Source organism: Sinocyclocheilus rhinocerous, unplaced genomic scaffold (genome assembly GCF_001515625.1).
Source record: "Sinocyclocheilus rhinocerous isolate Xijiao unplaced genomic scaffold, SAMN03320098_v1.1 scaffold3193, whole genome shotgun sequence".
NCBI lineage: Eukaryota > Metazoa > Chordata > Actinopteri > Cypriniformes > Cyprinidae > Sinocyclocheilus > Sinocyclocheilus rhinocerous.
This window is the reverse complement of record NW_015652294.1, coordinates 88,356-103,757: the sequence shown is the minus strand read 5'-3', so window position 1 is coordinate 103,757 and position 15,402 is coordinate 88,356. Positions and strand designations below refer to the sequence as shown.

Here is a 15,402-nt window from a genome sequence, read left to right as displayed (position 1 = left end):
CGAGTGTGATCAGGTACAAGTGTGATCAGGTGTTCAGGTGTGAGTGTGATTAGGTGATCAGGTGTGAGTGTGATCAGGTACAAGTGTGATTAGGTGTTCAGGTGTGAGTGTGATTAGGTGTTCAGGTGTGAGTGTGATTAGGTGATCAGGTATGAGTGTGATCAGGTGCGAGTATGTTCAGGTACGAGTGTGATCAGGTACAAGTGTGATCAGGTACGAGTGTGATCAGGTACATGTGTGATCAGGTGTTCAGGTGTGAGTGTGATTAGGTGTTCAGGTACAAGTGTGATCAGGTACAAGTGTGATCAAGTACGAGTGTGACCAGGTGCGAGTGTGATCAGGTACAAGTGTGATCAGGTGTTCAGGTGTGAGTGTGATTAGGTGATCAGGTGTGAGTGTGATCAGGTACAAGTGTGATCAGTTACGAGTGTGATCAGGTGCGAGTGTGTTCAGGTACGAGTGTGATCAGGTGTGAGTGTGATCAGTTGCGAGTGTCAACAGGTGTGAGTGTGATAAAGTACCAGTGTGATCAGGTATGAGTGTGATCAGGTGTGAGTGTGATCAAGTACGAGTGTGATCAGGTACGAGTGTGTTCCGGTATGAGTGTGATCAGGTGTGAGTGTGATCAAGTACGAGCGTGATCAGGTACGAGTGTGATCAGGTGTGAGTGTGATCAGGTGCGAGTGTGTTCAGGTACAAGTGTGATCAGGTACGAGTGTGATCAGGTGTGAGTGTGATCAAGTACGAGTGTGATCAGGTATGAGTGTGATCAAGTACGAGTGTGATCAGGTATGAGTGTGATCAGGTGCGAGTGTGTTCAGGTACAAGTGTGATCAGGTACGAGTGTGATCAAGTACGAGTATGATCAGGTGTGAGTGTGATCAGGTATGTGTGTGATCAGTTGTGAGTGTGTTCAGGTACAGGTGTGATCAAGTACGAGTGTGATCAGGTACGAGTGTGATCAAGTACGAGTGTGATCAGGTGCGTGTGTTTAGGTACAAGTGTGATCAGGTGTTCAGGTGTGAGTGTGATCAGGTACAAGTGTGATCAGTTATGAGTGTCATCAGGTGCGAGTATGTTCAGGTACGAGTGTGATCAGGTGTGAGTGTGATCAGTTGCGAGTGTCAACAGGTGTGAGTGTGATAAAGTACCAGTGTGATCAGGTATGAGTGTGATCAGGTACGAGTGTGATCAGGTGTGAGTGTGATCAGTTGCGAGTGTCAACAGGTGTGAGTGTGATAAAGTACCAGTGTGATCAGGTATGAGTGTGATCAGGTACGAGTGTGATCAGGTGTGAGTGTGATCAGTTGCGAGTGTCAACAGGTGTGAGTGTGATAAAGTACCAGTGTGATCAGGTATGAGTGTGATCAGGTACGAGTGTGATCAGGTGTGAGTGTGATCAGTTGCGAGTGTCAACAGGTGTGAGTGTGATAAAGTACCAGTGTGATCAGGTATGAGTGTGATCAGGTACGAGTGTGATCAGGTGTGAGTGTGATCAGTTGCGAGTGTCAACAGGTGTGAGTGTGATAAAGTACCAGTGTGATCAGGTATGAGTGTGATCAGGTACGAGTGTGATCAGGTGTGAGTGTGATCAGTTGCGAGTGTCAACAGGTGTGAGTGTGATAAAGTACCAGTGTGATCAGGTATGAGTGTGATCAGGTACGAGTGTGATCAGGTGTGAGTGTGATCAGTTGCGAGTGTCAACAGGTGTGAGTGTGATAAAGTACCAGTGTGATCAGGTATGAGTGTGATCAGGTACGAGTGTGATCAGGTGTGAGTGTGATCAGTTGCGAGTGTCAACAGGTGTGAGTGTGATAAAGTACCAGTGTGATCAGGTATGAGTGTGATCAGGTACGAGTGTGATCAGGTGTGAGTGTGATCAGTTGCGAGTGTCAACAGGTGTGAGTGTGATAAAGTACCAGTGTGATCAGGTATGAGTGTGATCAGGTACGAGTGTGATCAGGTGTGAGTGTGATCAAGTACGAGTATGATCAGGTGTGAGTGTGTTCAGGTTCGAGTGTAATCAGGTGTTAGTGTGATAAAGTACCAGTGTTATCAGGTGTGAGTGTGATCAAATACCAGTGTGATCAGGTACGAGTGTGGTGTGAGTGTGATCTAGTACGAGTGTGATCAGGAGTTCAGGTGCGAGTGTGATCAGGTATGAGTGTGATCAGGTGTTCAGGTGCGAGTGTGATTAGGAGTTCCCGATCGAGTGTGTTCAGGTACGAGTGTGATCAGGTGTTCAGGTGCGAGTGTGATCAGGAGTTCCGGATCGAGTGTGATCAGGTATGAGTGTGATCAGGTGTTCAGGTGCGAGTGTGTTGAGGGTTGACATAATTTTGCCATCTACTGAAATACTTTGCATTACATGCTGTCTAGTAGGGCTGTGCAAAAAATCGAATGCGATTTTCATGCGCATCTCATCAGTAAAGCCGCTTCTGGTGATTAGTAGTAAATCTCCAGCACGTGCTTTCAGATGGAGCGGCATTTACTACACAGAGCCGTAGATCACTGACAAGCAACACAAAATCGCCTTCAAAATCGGCAATGAAAACGCTTTAAGCGCCACCTGCTGGCAGAGAGTGAATCGGCGTCTCATTCAGCTCGGTGCAGCATTTTGTCCAAGCAATAATAAAAGTACACATTTAATTTATCATTTGTCTTAAATCTCATTTTGTAAAAAAAATAAACCGTGAATCGAATCGAATCGTGAAATCAAAATCGTGAATCGAATCGTGAGTTGAGTGAATCGTTACATCCCTACTCTAGACCTAAGGTTTTATTTTCAGTTATTAATGCTGTTGTGAATCCCCCGGTTAATACCATGTCTACTGCTTCTGAGGCTCTATGTGAAAGCTTCTTGAGATTTTTCATTGATAAAATCTCTAATTTGAGACCCAACATAAGCCCTTCTCATACTGAACCCTCTATCCCGTCGTTGCATTTTGCTTCCTGTGATGTTTTTGAACCTATTTCTCTGCAACTACTTAAATATACCATTGTTAATATCAAATCATCTTTTTGTTCTTTTGATATCATACACCCTAAATTTTTTAAATGAATTGTTGATTCTGTTGGCCGGGATTGGTGTCTCTTTTTAATAAGTGTCTTTGTACTGGCTCTGTCCCTGCTGCCTTTAAAGTGGCTACTGTCACTCCTATACTCAAGAAGCCTTCACTGGATTCTTCTGTTCTGAATAACTTTCGTCCTATTTCTGAATTACCATTTATCTCAAAGTTATTGGAAAAAATTGTGTTTGATCAACTCCAGTCTTTTCTCAGTTGCAACGGTATTTCTGAAATTTTTCAATCTGGCTTTAAGTCTGCACATAGCACCAAATCTGCCCTCTTGAAAGTGCTAAACGACATTTTTTTATCTACAGACTCTGGCGACTCTGTGGTCATTCTTTTTTATCTATCAGCAGTATTTGTCACTGTTGGCCACTCTACTTTGATATCTAGATTAGAGTCTTATGTGGGGATAAAAGGAACCGTCCTTAAGTGGTTTCAGTCATACCTTACGGACAAAAAATTCTTAGTTAAGTTAGTTAACTTTTCTTCTTCTGTTGCTCATCTAACCTGCGGTCTTCCTCAAGGCTCTATCTTGGCGCCCTCTCTTTTCTCTCTGTACATGCTACCTCTGGGAACCATTCTAAGAAGACATGGGGTGTCTTTTCATTTTTACGCCGACGATACCCAAATTTACCTACCTATCAAGAGAAATGATCCCTCTGCATTTCCTTCTTTACTAAAATGCTTATATGAAGTAAAATTCTGGCTAGTCCAAAATTTTTTATCCTTAAATGAAGATAAGACTGAGGTGATTGTTTTCGGGCCCTCTGACAATTCTCAGGCAACCAGCTTAGATCTGGGTAGTTTATCAGTGTTTAGATCTTCACGTGTACGGCGTTTTGTTAGATGAGTCCTTAAACCATAACAAACATATCTCCTCTGTAATAGGTTCTAGTTTTTATCAACTTCGCCTGCTATCAAAAATCAAACCTTTCTTAAATCATAAAACTTTAGAGATGGCTGTTCATGCTTTTATCACCTCATGCTTAGACTACTGCAATTTACTATACTGTGGTAGTTCTAAGTCTTTAATTGATTGCCTTCAGCTAGTTAAAAATGCTGCTGCCAGATTCCTTCATAATAGCCGCAAAAGCACTCACATCACTCCAATCCTGCGAACCCTTCATTGGCTGCCTATTAAATTCGGAATTGATTTTAAAATCCTTTTTTTTGTATATAAATCTTTACATGATCTAGCCCCTATCTATTTATCTGAATTGCTGTATCCATATACTCCCTTCCAGCTAAGATCCAGTGATCAGAATCTTCTTCTAGTCCCACAATCCAGACTCAAACGTAGAGGGGATCGAGCTTTCTCGGTGGTTGGGCCGCGGTTGTGGAATAACCTCCCTTTAGAGATTAGACTTGCCTCTTCTCTGTCCACTTTTAAATCTCTCCTAAAAGCATATCTGTTTTCTTTGGCTTATAAATAATTTTCTATTATGGTCTTTGCTTAGTCTTCTAAGGGTTTATACTTTGTTTATCTTGTGTTATTATTATATTTACTTTTTCTATTATTAGGGCGAGACCCTGTTGTAATTGTGTAGTTGTGCTGATTTTTATATTCTTTTAATAATTTTGAATCTCTGTACAGCACTTTGGTCAGCCGTGTGGCTGTTTTATATGTGCTATATAAATAAATTGAAACTTGAAACTAAAGAGATGTGTCTTTAATCTAGATTTAAACAGAGAGAGTGTGTCTGAACCCCGAACGTTGACTGTAAAATTGGGGTAATATCATATTTTTTTGACCTGGTAAGGACTCTAGCTGCTGCATTTTGGACTACCTGTAGCTTGTTTATTGAAGATGCAGGACAACCAGCTAGCAGTGCATTACAATAGTCCAGTCTAGAGGTCATGAATGCATGAACTAGCTTTTCTGCATCAGAAACAGGTAACATGTTTCGTAGCTTGGCAATGTTTCTAAGATGGAAGAATGATGTTTTGTAACATGGGAAATATGATTTTCAAAAATCAAGTTGCTATCTAATATAACTGACTGTAGAGGAAGTAACAGTACATCCGTCTCAATGCAAATTGTAATCTAAGATATTCTGTGTACTGTTTTTGGTCCAATAAGTAATAATGTCTTATCCAAATTTAGCTTAGATAATTTAGTTAGCTTAGATAATTTAGATGTTTCATCTGGTCTTATTGAAATATATAGTTAATATATCATCAGCATAACAATGGAAACTAATCCCATCTTTTCTAGTATTACCAAGGGGCAGCATGTATATTGAAAATAGCAGAGGGCCTAAGACAGATCCTTGCAGCACTCCATACTTTACTGACATTAACTGAGGTGGTTCTCCGTTTTAATAGACAAAGTGGTAACAGTTGGACAGGTAGGATCTAAACCAACTTAAAACCTATTATGATGACTTAGCTATATAGTATGATAATTTGGTGATACATTGTGATGATTCGGTGATAGATTATGATTCAGTGATATATTATGATTACTCTGTGATACTACTATTATTGAGTGATACATTATGCTGTTGATAATTCAGTGGTATGTTATGACAATTTGGTGACATATGATGATTTTGTGATATAATCACTATGTGATATTTTATGATGATTTGGAGATATATAATGATTCTGTGTTATATTATGATTTGGTGATATAATGGTTCAGTGATATATTATGATGTTTTGGTGATATAATAATTCTGTTATATATTGTGATGATTTGATGATATATTATGATGACTTGGTGATATGTTGTGACAATTCTGTGAAAAATTGTGATGATTCTGAGATATTTTATGTTGATTTTTATTGATATATTGTGATTGTTTGGCAACGATTCAGTGATGATGGTTTGGTGATATGATGATTTGGTGTAATATTGTGATGATTCAATGATATATTATGATGATTCAGAAATATAATGATTCTGTGATATGATTTGGTGGTATATTATGATGATTTGGTGAAATAATGATTCTAAGATATGATGATTTGGTGATATATTATGATGATTCGGTGATATATTGTGATAATTTGGTGTGTGTGCAGCACTGCAGATTACTGGTGGTGGATTCCTGTCGCCGGGCCGTTGGTAGGGGGCATCGCCGGTGCTGTGATCTACTGCCTGTTGATCGAGCTTCATCACACCAACCACAACGACAGACCTCACGAAGAACCCGAGGAAGAGGAGGATGAGGACGAAGACGAGGACAGCAGCCTGAAGGACAAATACGAGATGATCAACATGAGCTAGAAACCCGAGATCAGTAGAATTCCTGTCATGAAGTAAAGCCGGTAAACTCATTTTCACACGCTGTTTACATGAGTAAACTCATCAGTGACACCAGCAGACCTCCATCCACCTTCACAGCTCAGACAATGAACAGGTTTGCACTGATTGATTCATGTAAGTGCTTTAACTAAATACAAGCTTCACATCTGTAAACCCATCTTTCCCATAATCCCCCACTGCACATAATATTTGATTGTATTTTGCTGATGGTTAATATTATATTATACTGAACCCAGAACACTCGATTCAATGGCTTTTATACCTTTAAATTAATGGAAACGTGTCAGGATCCTGTCAGGAACTCTGTTCAGATTAAAGCAAGAATCACCACACAAAAGCACACTGACAACACTGATCGTGAAACGACCTGACATACATGCTTGTCTGAGCACGACCATCACGTCACAAGCCTTGATGTAATGGTTCACTGCAAAGATTAGCGTTTGTCTGCGAAAGATTTTCCACTAGATCACCATTGTTGAGTTTTCATGTTAAATTTAAGTTTTATTTCACCTTGTTGTCATTCATATATTGTTTGTAATATTTATGGTTATGTGTTTGTAGATCAGGCTTGTTTTTGAAAGTCTTTAGTAAAAAGTAGATCTTTTGTAATGATGAAATCCTGCGACTTCAACTGTATATTTGTGTTTTTTGCTGAAATAAACTGAACTGTTGCGGCAAATTTGTCTTGCTTACAAACAAGCATCAGATGTTTGCATGTGTAGTTTGTGTTCATGTCTGGACAAATCTGCTGCTGTGTACTGAGGCTGAATGACAGAAGACATTCATCTCCATAAACACTGAAGAAAATGTTATGGTTATTACAGGTCATTATCGTTTTGGCTTTTTAATTTAGTTTAAGTGTTTATGTCTTTTTAATTATTGTACAGCTTATTGTCAATGATTTTGTTTGTTAGTTTTAGTTTTCCAGTTAATTTTTATTTTAGTATTTTTATTTCTATATCATTTAACATGACACATGACCAGTCCAGATTACATAGGTCTACAGAGTACAGCTAGTTTGGTAAAAACAACCAAGAAGGACTTGTTGACAAATGTGCTTTATTTAATTGTGCTTTATGAAAGGCCCCGCCTCTGACATGGTGATGACCAATCATAGTGTGGAATTTTATCATGGCACCCCAGATGACCAATAACATTTTAGGGGCGGTTCACGTCTCTTTATGCTGCACATCTGAGCATGCCACAGCTGAATATATATATGTATATATATATATATATATATATATATAAATTCAGCCTTTTCAAGTTTTGAAGCAGTGTATGACAGTTATGGTTAGTGTTACTTTTAGTAAAAATAATTTTTACTAAAATGCTTCTTTTTCAAGGAGTAGAATATCTTGTTCGGTTTCAGATGACTTTAATAAGTGTTGCTTTCACTTTCAATTTACTGGAAGTCGCTGTTTAAAACAAGCACTGGCTTGATCTCAGGCGACAGATATGATCTATTTCCAATAAAACAATGAATCAGACGCTCATTCAGACCCTGATCAGAGTGAAACAAGCTCTTGAGAATAACAACTGAGACGTTATTCTTCTGAAGGAGATCTCATGCAGGAGAAGCATTTGCTCATCTAATGGAGATCAATCAAACTTCAGAACGCTTTTAGTGGCAGGTTTTCTCTTTCCAATTAACCCACTGTACTTTCCCTCTTGAAACGGTGCCAGAGCCAGCAGCCAATCGGAGCAGAGAGTCTCTCAGGCTCCGCCCCTCTCTCTCTCTCTCTCTCTCTCTCTTCAGTCAGACTCTCGTCCTCGAGGAGCAGAAGAGCAGAAACTCCTGAACCCTTCAGATGATCATGAGAGTCCTGAGAGCTTTCCTCCTCATGAGTGCTGTCGCAGCGTCTGTGAGAGGAGATGCAAACCTCACAGGTAAGAGCATGCTTCCTGATCCACCAGCCGGGTTAAAGCATGCCATGGAGCTCTTATTTTAGACTGACACAGCAAACTTCACTGTCTAATTGCATGTTCTCAGAGAAGCTCTTTGAACGTTTGCCATGGAAAGTCCTGAAAGCCACAGGACGGCGTGATGGGACGGGGCTTCGTGCTCTGAAATTACACATCTGGGTTTAATTTTAGCAGAGACTCCTCCAGTAAAGACGGTGCTGAAGTCCAGCTTCCATCTGTATCACGAGGGCAGTTTGTTTGAGGAGACCTGCGCCGTGGTCCCGTTCCGGCCCGAAACCCTCCACAGATGCGCCTACAACCGCAGCGACCCGCTGGTGCTGATTATACACGGCTGGACGGTGAGAGAAACAACACACAACCGCCTTTATGTGGCTCTTAAGAAGGTCTTAAGAAGTCTCAATTCACCCCTCCACAAATTAAGGTCTTAATTGAGAGCAGAAACTCTTAAATTCATAAAGTCACGGCATTAAATGTTGCACGCACTGCAAAGAATGAATATCTTCCTCAGTATTTTTGTCTTGTTTTCCAGTACAAATATCTAAACATCCTTAAATCAAGATACATTTACAAGAACAAGAATAGCAAGAATAACAAGAATAATCCTTAGAAGAACAATAGGGCCCTTAGGGCTTGGGCCCTAAATATCTGTCAGTAGGGAATAAAAACTTGTTTTCTGATTCCATTGGCAGATATTTGTTGTCATTTTAATCAAAAACTCACTGAAGGAAGCATTAAACACATAAAACAAGGCTTTATATCTCATGTCATTTTGCATCTCCAGTAAATGTTATCTAGATTTAAGGATCTTTAAACATTTGCACTGGAAAACCAGACAGAAACACTGAGGAAGAACAGCACTTTAATGCAGTGTGATCAGAAGGAACAGTAGAAGATATTCCAGTATTCTAGCGTTTGGGAGCAGAGAAATTCAACACTTAAGATGTTTTCGTAAAATGCTTTAAAAACTAAAGGAAATTAGTTAGAAGTTGAATTCTTAAACTCTGAGGTGTTGCTAATACTACTCAAGTTGACTCAGATTTTTATATTGTGTTCCATTCAATTTTCCATCTTTACATGTTCTTGGAAATGTCTTCAGTAATCATAAATCTACCTTCATAAAGTAGTTCCTCCTATTGAAAGCAATCTGTTTAATGCTCACAGAGCTGTTTCTCAGGCAAAGCGAGATCATATCTGTGTTTACTGCCTGTTAAACGCTGCGTATCGCTGCTTTACGACTCAGTTCACGAGCCAACAAACATGTAGAGCAGACAGGAAGCTCCTCGAGACGGAGGACACGGGAAACACTTTGAGCGATGGCTTTGTTTTGCCGCATGTTTGAGTGTGAATGACGTCAGCTCTTCCTGCTGCTCTCAGATGAATGGACGCATGGAGCCCTGGATCTTTAATCTGGCTTCTGCGCTGAAGGTCCGGCTCGAGCGGGTCAATGTTCTCATCAGTGATTGGAGGAAGCTGGCGCTTCAGCCGTATCCAGTCGCAGCCAAGAACAGCAGACAGGTGGGGAGGGACGTGGCCGCGCTGCTCAAATGGCTGGAGGTAATGAAGGTCTTGAGTGGAAACGTCTGCTGAACCAAACCCAACACAAACCTTATTTCTGGGGCTCTCCGAAGGGGAAGTCATAATAGTTGGGTAAACCTGTATAGTGGTGAACGGAAGCGACAGCAAATATATGTTTTGTGTTCCCATTTGCTCTTCTATGACTCTTCAACAGAGGATAAAATATGGAAAGATTGATTAACCCAGATAACAAAAATATGTTTTAAGAACATTTCGCTAGCTTCCCCAATCACTTTTTGAGCATAGACAAGAAACTTAAACTTAAACTGCTGTAAATCTTGAATGTTTTGAAGCACAGACTTGTTTCAGTTTGGTTTCTTAATAAAGATGACACTTTGCAGACTGAAGTGGAAAAGGCTAAAAAATTAATAAATAAAAACCAAAATAAGAATTATAAATTATTATAAATTATAATATATTATTATTATAAAAATAATGTTCATTATTAAGAATAATGCACAAAATACTAATTTTATATTAGAAATATGTATTTTTCAAAACATGTATGAAAATCAAAGGCATAAATCTAAACAAGTTGTGTTCCAAATTTGAGGTTGACATTTCAGTCAGATTTAGTTTGGGTGCAGCACCTAACGTTTCCACTAGATTCAGCTCCCATTTTTGACTGCAAACAGTACAAGTCTGATGAATGTTTTTCTCTACAGACTCTGGCGACTCTGTGGTCATTCTTTTAGAGCTATCAGCAAGTTTACCAGGTTTCGTACCATTCCGATGAAGTACATTTAAACAAAAACAAATAATAATAAAAAAAACTATAAAAATTCTTCAGTCAAAAATGGCCGAACAGGGTTAAATAAAAAATTTTCTTGGTTTGCGAATGTCAAGCAAACATTCCATTGTATCATTTTGCAAACATTATTGGAATTGTTACTTTTGAATGTTCTCTCAACATTCTGAAACAAGAAGCAACATTTAAGAAACTTTAGATGAACATCCAACTAAAACGTTTCAGAATGAAAATGCTCTGTGAACAATGTATAAATAACAGTTTGAGAGCATTATTAAAGACCAGATAACTTTGAACAAACGTTCTATTACACCGTGTCCTAACTATACGCGACGCCGAGTGAAAATCTTTTCCATGTTAATCTTTTTGTCCTAAACAGCCGCTGGAACAACAGCATACAAACTGTGAAAATGATCATCTCAAGTACTGATTATGTCTTATTCAAAGTTAAAAGCGTCTAATGTGAGTTTGAATATCATATTGTGTGACATTTATAACCATACTGAAAGCAACAATAGATAGTTTACCTCAGATCTTGAAAATAAATTAAAGCAAAAATGTGCGTTAAAACGGCAAACCAACGAGTGTATTCCATAACAAAGGTGGTATCAGTCACTCAGTATGTACTTTTAATAATGTTAAAAGGGTTTAATATTTATGAATTACATTATAATCGAGTGCAGTGCGACTGTGATATTTGTATCTAAGAGTGAACCGCTTGAGTCCTGATGGCACTTCCTCTCTGGACAGGAAGTGGCGCAGCTCTCCATGGATGACGTCCATCTGATCGGCTACAGTCTGGGAGCGCATGTGGCCGGATTCGCTGGAAGCCATTTCAGAGGACTGAGGAAAGTGGGCCGCATTACTGGTAAGATGAAGCCAAGCACGTGATCAGACAGGATTTATCAGATCTGGAGATTCATCTCAGCGACTGGCACTCCGTCTCAGACGAACATGAACCATAAACATCAGAGCCACAAGCACACACATGCTAGAGAAGCTTTACCTTCAGATTTCATCAGAATACACAGCTGAATGTTTGAGCACACAATGGTGCAGACCATCATCTGACCGCTGGTGATGGGAGTTCCGGTTCTTTTTAGGGATCCGGATCATTTGGCTCAGCTCAGCAAAAAGAACCGTCTCTTTCGGCTCCCAAACAGCTCTTTACTTAGTACCAATTCTGCCTTTTATAATTCAGCCAAATTTGTCAATGTTTTGACCTATGTCTGGAATGTGTGCACAAATATAATTAAATTATTCAAAGAAATTAAACTAAACCTTAAAAAAAAAATATTCAGATTTGTTAAATCACACTATAATTCAGATTTACACAAATCATTCAAATTCAAATCATTTTGTCATATTTCTGGCTCCATAAACCTTTCCGAAATACCATCATTTTACATTATTTTTGGTATAAAAACCAAAAACCTAATTTATGTAAAAACATAAAACACTATTACAGAACGTTATGACCCAGATTGCACAGGTACGTCTCTAAGATGTCTGCTAAAGAGCGCTTGATCTGGGAAATATCTGCTGTGTAAAAACATCTGGTAAACGTCTTAGAAAAAGCAGATTTACGAACTAGTCCTAGGTTTTTCGCCTGATCGGAACCAATGAATGAGTTTCCTTCTTCTGCTAAACATAAACGCTATTTTGAAGAAGGTGGAAGACCAAGCAGTTGCTGGTCCACAGTGACTTCCAGAGTATTTTTTTCCTAATATCAAAGTCAATGTGGACCAGCAACTGTTTGGTTTTCCACCTTCTTCAAAATATCTTCTTTTGTGTTCAGCACAAGAAAGAAATTAATATAGGTTTGGGACAACATGTGAGTGAATAAATAATGACAGAAATTAAATTTTAGAGTGAACTATCCCTTTAATTACAGTCGGCAGCATGTAGCCTACTGTCCCTTTAAGAGCTGCACACATCTAATATACAGGCACGCGTCCGTTTCTCTCAGTTGTTTACTTTCATTTTAGACATAACCAACTGAGTCTATACATAAACCTTGTGTGTTTTGACAGTATTAGCACAAAACATAACTTAGTTCAGTAATCAGGCTCTGTTTGACAGGCTTTTTCGTTGAAATGTTTAACCAGTAAGGCTTTAAAGCAAATGCAAAAAATGTACTTTTGTGATTGTGAATAAGTGCAGTGTCCCGTGAGAGTAACTCTACCGCTGAGTTAACACTGATGTTAATGTATGTCGCGTCGTACAGTATATTGATTCGGCGGCGCCAGAACTGCAGCTGATAGAATGTGCGCTGTAGCACGATACTACGATATTTCTTCAAAAGCAGATCGTGGAGACATTTTTATCATCCACGATCAAAAATCTTCATACCGCACACCCCTACCCTCGGCAGAAATCGCGGACCGGGGACACGTAGACCGGACCGCAAGGGCACTTTAGTGTCGGACCTCAAAGGGGCAGGGGCTCAAGCTCCTCCCCCACCCGTGCATGCCACTGCTCTCACTCTTACAGGGTAGTGAATTATCCAAAACACAAATCATACTCAAAATGTAACATAGTGTGCCATATAAAAGATAAACAAACTAAATTACAGTGTGCCAAACAGAAGCATCCAACACAGTTGATCGTTATGCCTATTAACCCTGAATCATTGTGGATGTGTGTTGAATCTGTTGATGTACATGCGACCAATCGCGAGACCAATCACAACATAAGTCAGTACATGAAGTGTGCATGGCTAACAAGCAATGTGGCAAAAATCATCCCATTATTGTGTCTGGTATTAAGAAAGTAAAAATAAACACACAAAAAAAACAGGTGCGCACAACACGCAGAGTAACGTTAGTTTCGTTTTGTGTGAAAACATGGAGGAAAGCTGGGAGGTTTTAATTATACAAATTAATATGAATCAATTACATGAATGTACCTCTGAAGGTTCACCTTCGCTCCATGTAATACCTAATAAAGTAGTGTTCTTTACGGGAAACAGCTGTAATTCTGCTGCTCCATCAGCGCCACCTGCTGTCATAGAGTGGATTGACAGAGACTCACATTTTGTGTGCAGTTTCTGTCTGGACTAAAACCAGATCAGCTTTGCATGCACTGCTGTAAATTTTGACCAGTTGATGAAAAACAAGCTTATGTGGATTCTACACATTTAAACAATTCGGATAAGGTATTTATAGAAGTATTTATGGAGCAGATAAAATACATATAATCATTTATTTATCAGTTATCATTTTGACTTAACTCTTTTCTTTGTGAGGAGGTAAAATGTGAGGTTTACTATTTTATGAAACCTTTTCAAAGTGTTATTTGAACATTTCGTACATGTTATTAGATAAACTAATGTCAGTCATGTTGTCATTTAAAATCCGGACATCATTGGTAATGTTTTTGTTTTAGTGTTTATGCACACAAAAAGTAAATTTTTGGTTGTTTGTCGATTTTAAATATAACACTTTGTGAAAGGATTTATGTTTTTGAACATTTCCAGCACATTTTAACAATACCGTGATAATGCTGATAACTGTGATCATTTTGGTCACTATAATCGTGATAAGAAATTTTCATACCGTCACATCTCTAATCACTAGAATGAAGAAGTGTAGATCTTAACATGACTCAGATGTGTAGAGAGATGCCGCGTTCTCCACCGGTGTCTTTCAGAGTCCAGATCACTGAGTCTGGATGAAGCACATGAAGTGTTTGTGTGTTTGCTACAGGTCTGGATCCGGCCGGGCCGCACTTCGAGGGTCTGCCGGCGTTTGACAGACTGTCTCCGGACGACGCTCAGTTCGTGGATGCTGTCCACACCTTCACCGGCTCCAGCATCGTGCCGGGCGTGGGAATAAAGCAGAGCGTCGCTCACGTCGACTTCTACCCCAACGGGGGCTCCTTTCAGCCCGGCTGCAAGATGCTGGACATTTACAGCAACGTCTTCCAGTACGGCCTGCAAGGTACAGCTGGACAAAATATGGACACATTTGATAGGATTCATTTGCATTTATTTACATAAGAGGCCATTCAAACTGGACGTGTTCTTGTGTTTTTGATTAATTACACAAAACGCAGAAATCTTTTTTTTAAACATTTTTAAAAGATGAGTAAGATTCAGAAGCAGCTGAATGAGGAATATGTCTTGGTGACTGAAGCTTCCAGTGCAGAGCAGACTTATTATATCATATATGAACTAAATATAAACTAAATATTAACCATTGTTATATATTAACTAAAACTAAAACCATAAAAACATAAAACATTTTTGTTACTTGAAATAAAATATAAAAAACTGAAATTTATTTTATTTAAGCTAGTTTCTAGGTTAACTTGATGACTAAAGTAAATACAAGTCAAATTAAAATAAAAATGTATCATAACTATATAGACATGCTTACATTAAAAACAACAAAAAGTAATAAAAATGACAAAAAACAACAACAAAATTACTAAACTGTAAATGAAATTAACATGAAAATATATCATATATAAAAATATATATATAAAATATCACTGCAAAATTTTTTTATCTTTTTCGTTTTCTAGTACAAATATTTAAAGGTTCTTGAATCAAGATTAGCAAAATGACTTATGATATTAAGCAATGTTTTATGAAAAATTGATCAAAATGTTGTTAATTTTTGCTTATTAAAGGGGTCATATGATGTGATTTCAAGTTTTCCTTTCTCTTTGGAGTGTTACAAGCTGATTGTGCATAGATAAGATCCCTGAAGTTGCAAAGACTAAAGTCTCAAAACCAAAGAGATATTCTTTGTCAAAGTTAAGACTCTGCCACGCCCCCCTAAAACGGCTCATTCTAACACGCC

At 38.8% G+C, this 15,402-nt stretch overlaps 2 protein-coding genes across 2 annotated transcripts in view; both read left to right on the top strand.

Moving 5' to 3' along the window:
* The window catches only part of LOC107714461 (aquaporin-9-like), a 9,130-nt gene extending 2,085 nt beyond the window's left edge, over positions 1-7,045 (top strand). The window contains exon 5 of the mRNA XM_016520303.1: positions 6,099-7,045. Coding sequence (XP_016375789.1) covers positions 6,099-6,303 — 205 coding nt within the window. The 3' untranslated portion in view covers positions 6,304-7,045. The remainder of the gene's footprint in view (positions 1-6,098) is intronic.
* A 668-nt stretch (positions 7,046-7,713) lies between these two features.
* Positions 7,714-15,402, top strand: part of LOC107714460 (hepatic triacylglycerol lipase-like) — a gene marked incomplete at its 3' end in the record, with an annotated part of 13,184 nt that continues 5,495 nt past the window's right edge. The window contains exons 1-5 of the mRNA XM_016520302.1: positions 7,714-8,235; positions 8,443-8,609; positions 9,646-9,825; positions 11,345-11,462; positions 14,302-14,535. Coding sequence (XP_016375788.1) covers positions 8,157-8,235; positions 8,443-8,609; positions 9,646-9,825; positions 11,345-11,462; positions 14,302-14,535 — 778 coding nt within the window. The remainder of the gene's footprint in view (positions 8,236-8,442; positions 8,610-9,645; positions 9,826-11,344; positions 11,463-14,301; positions 14,536-15,402) is intronic.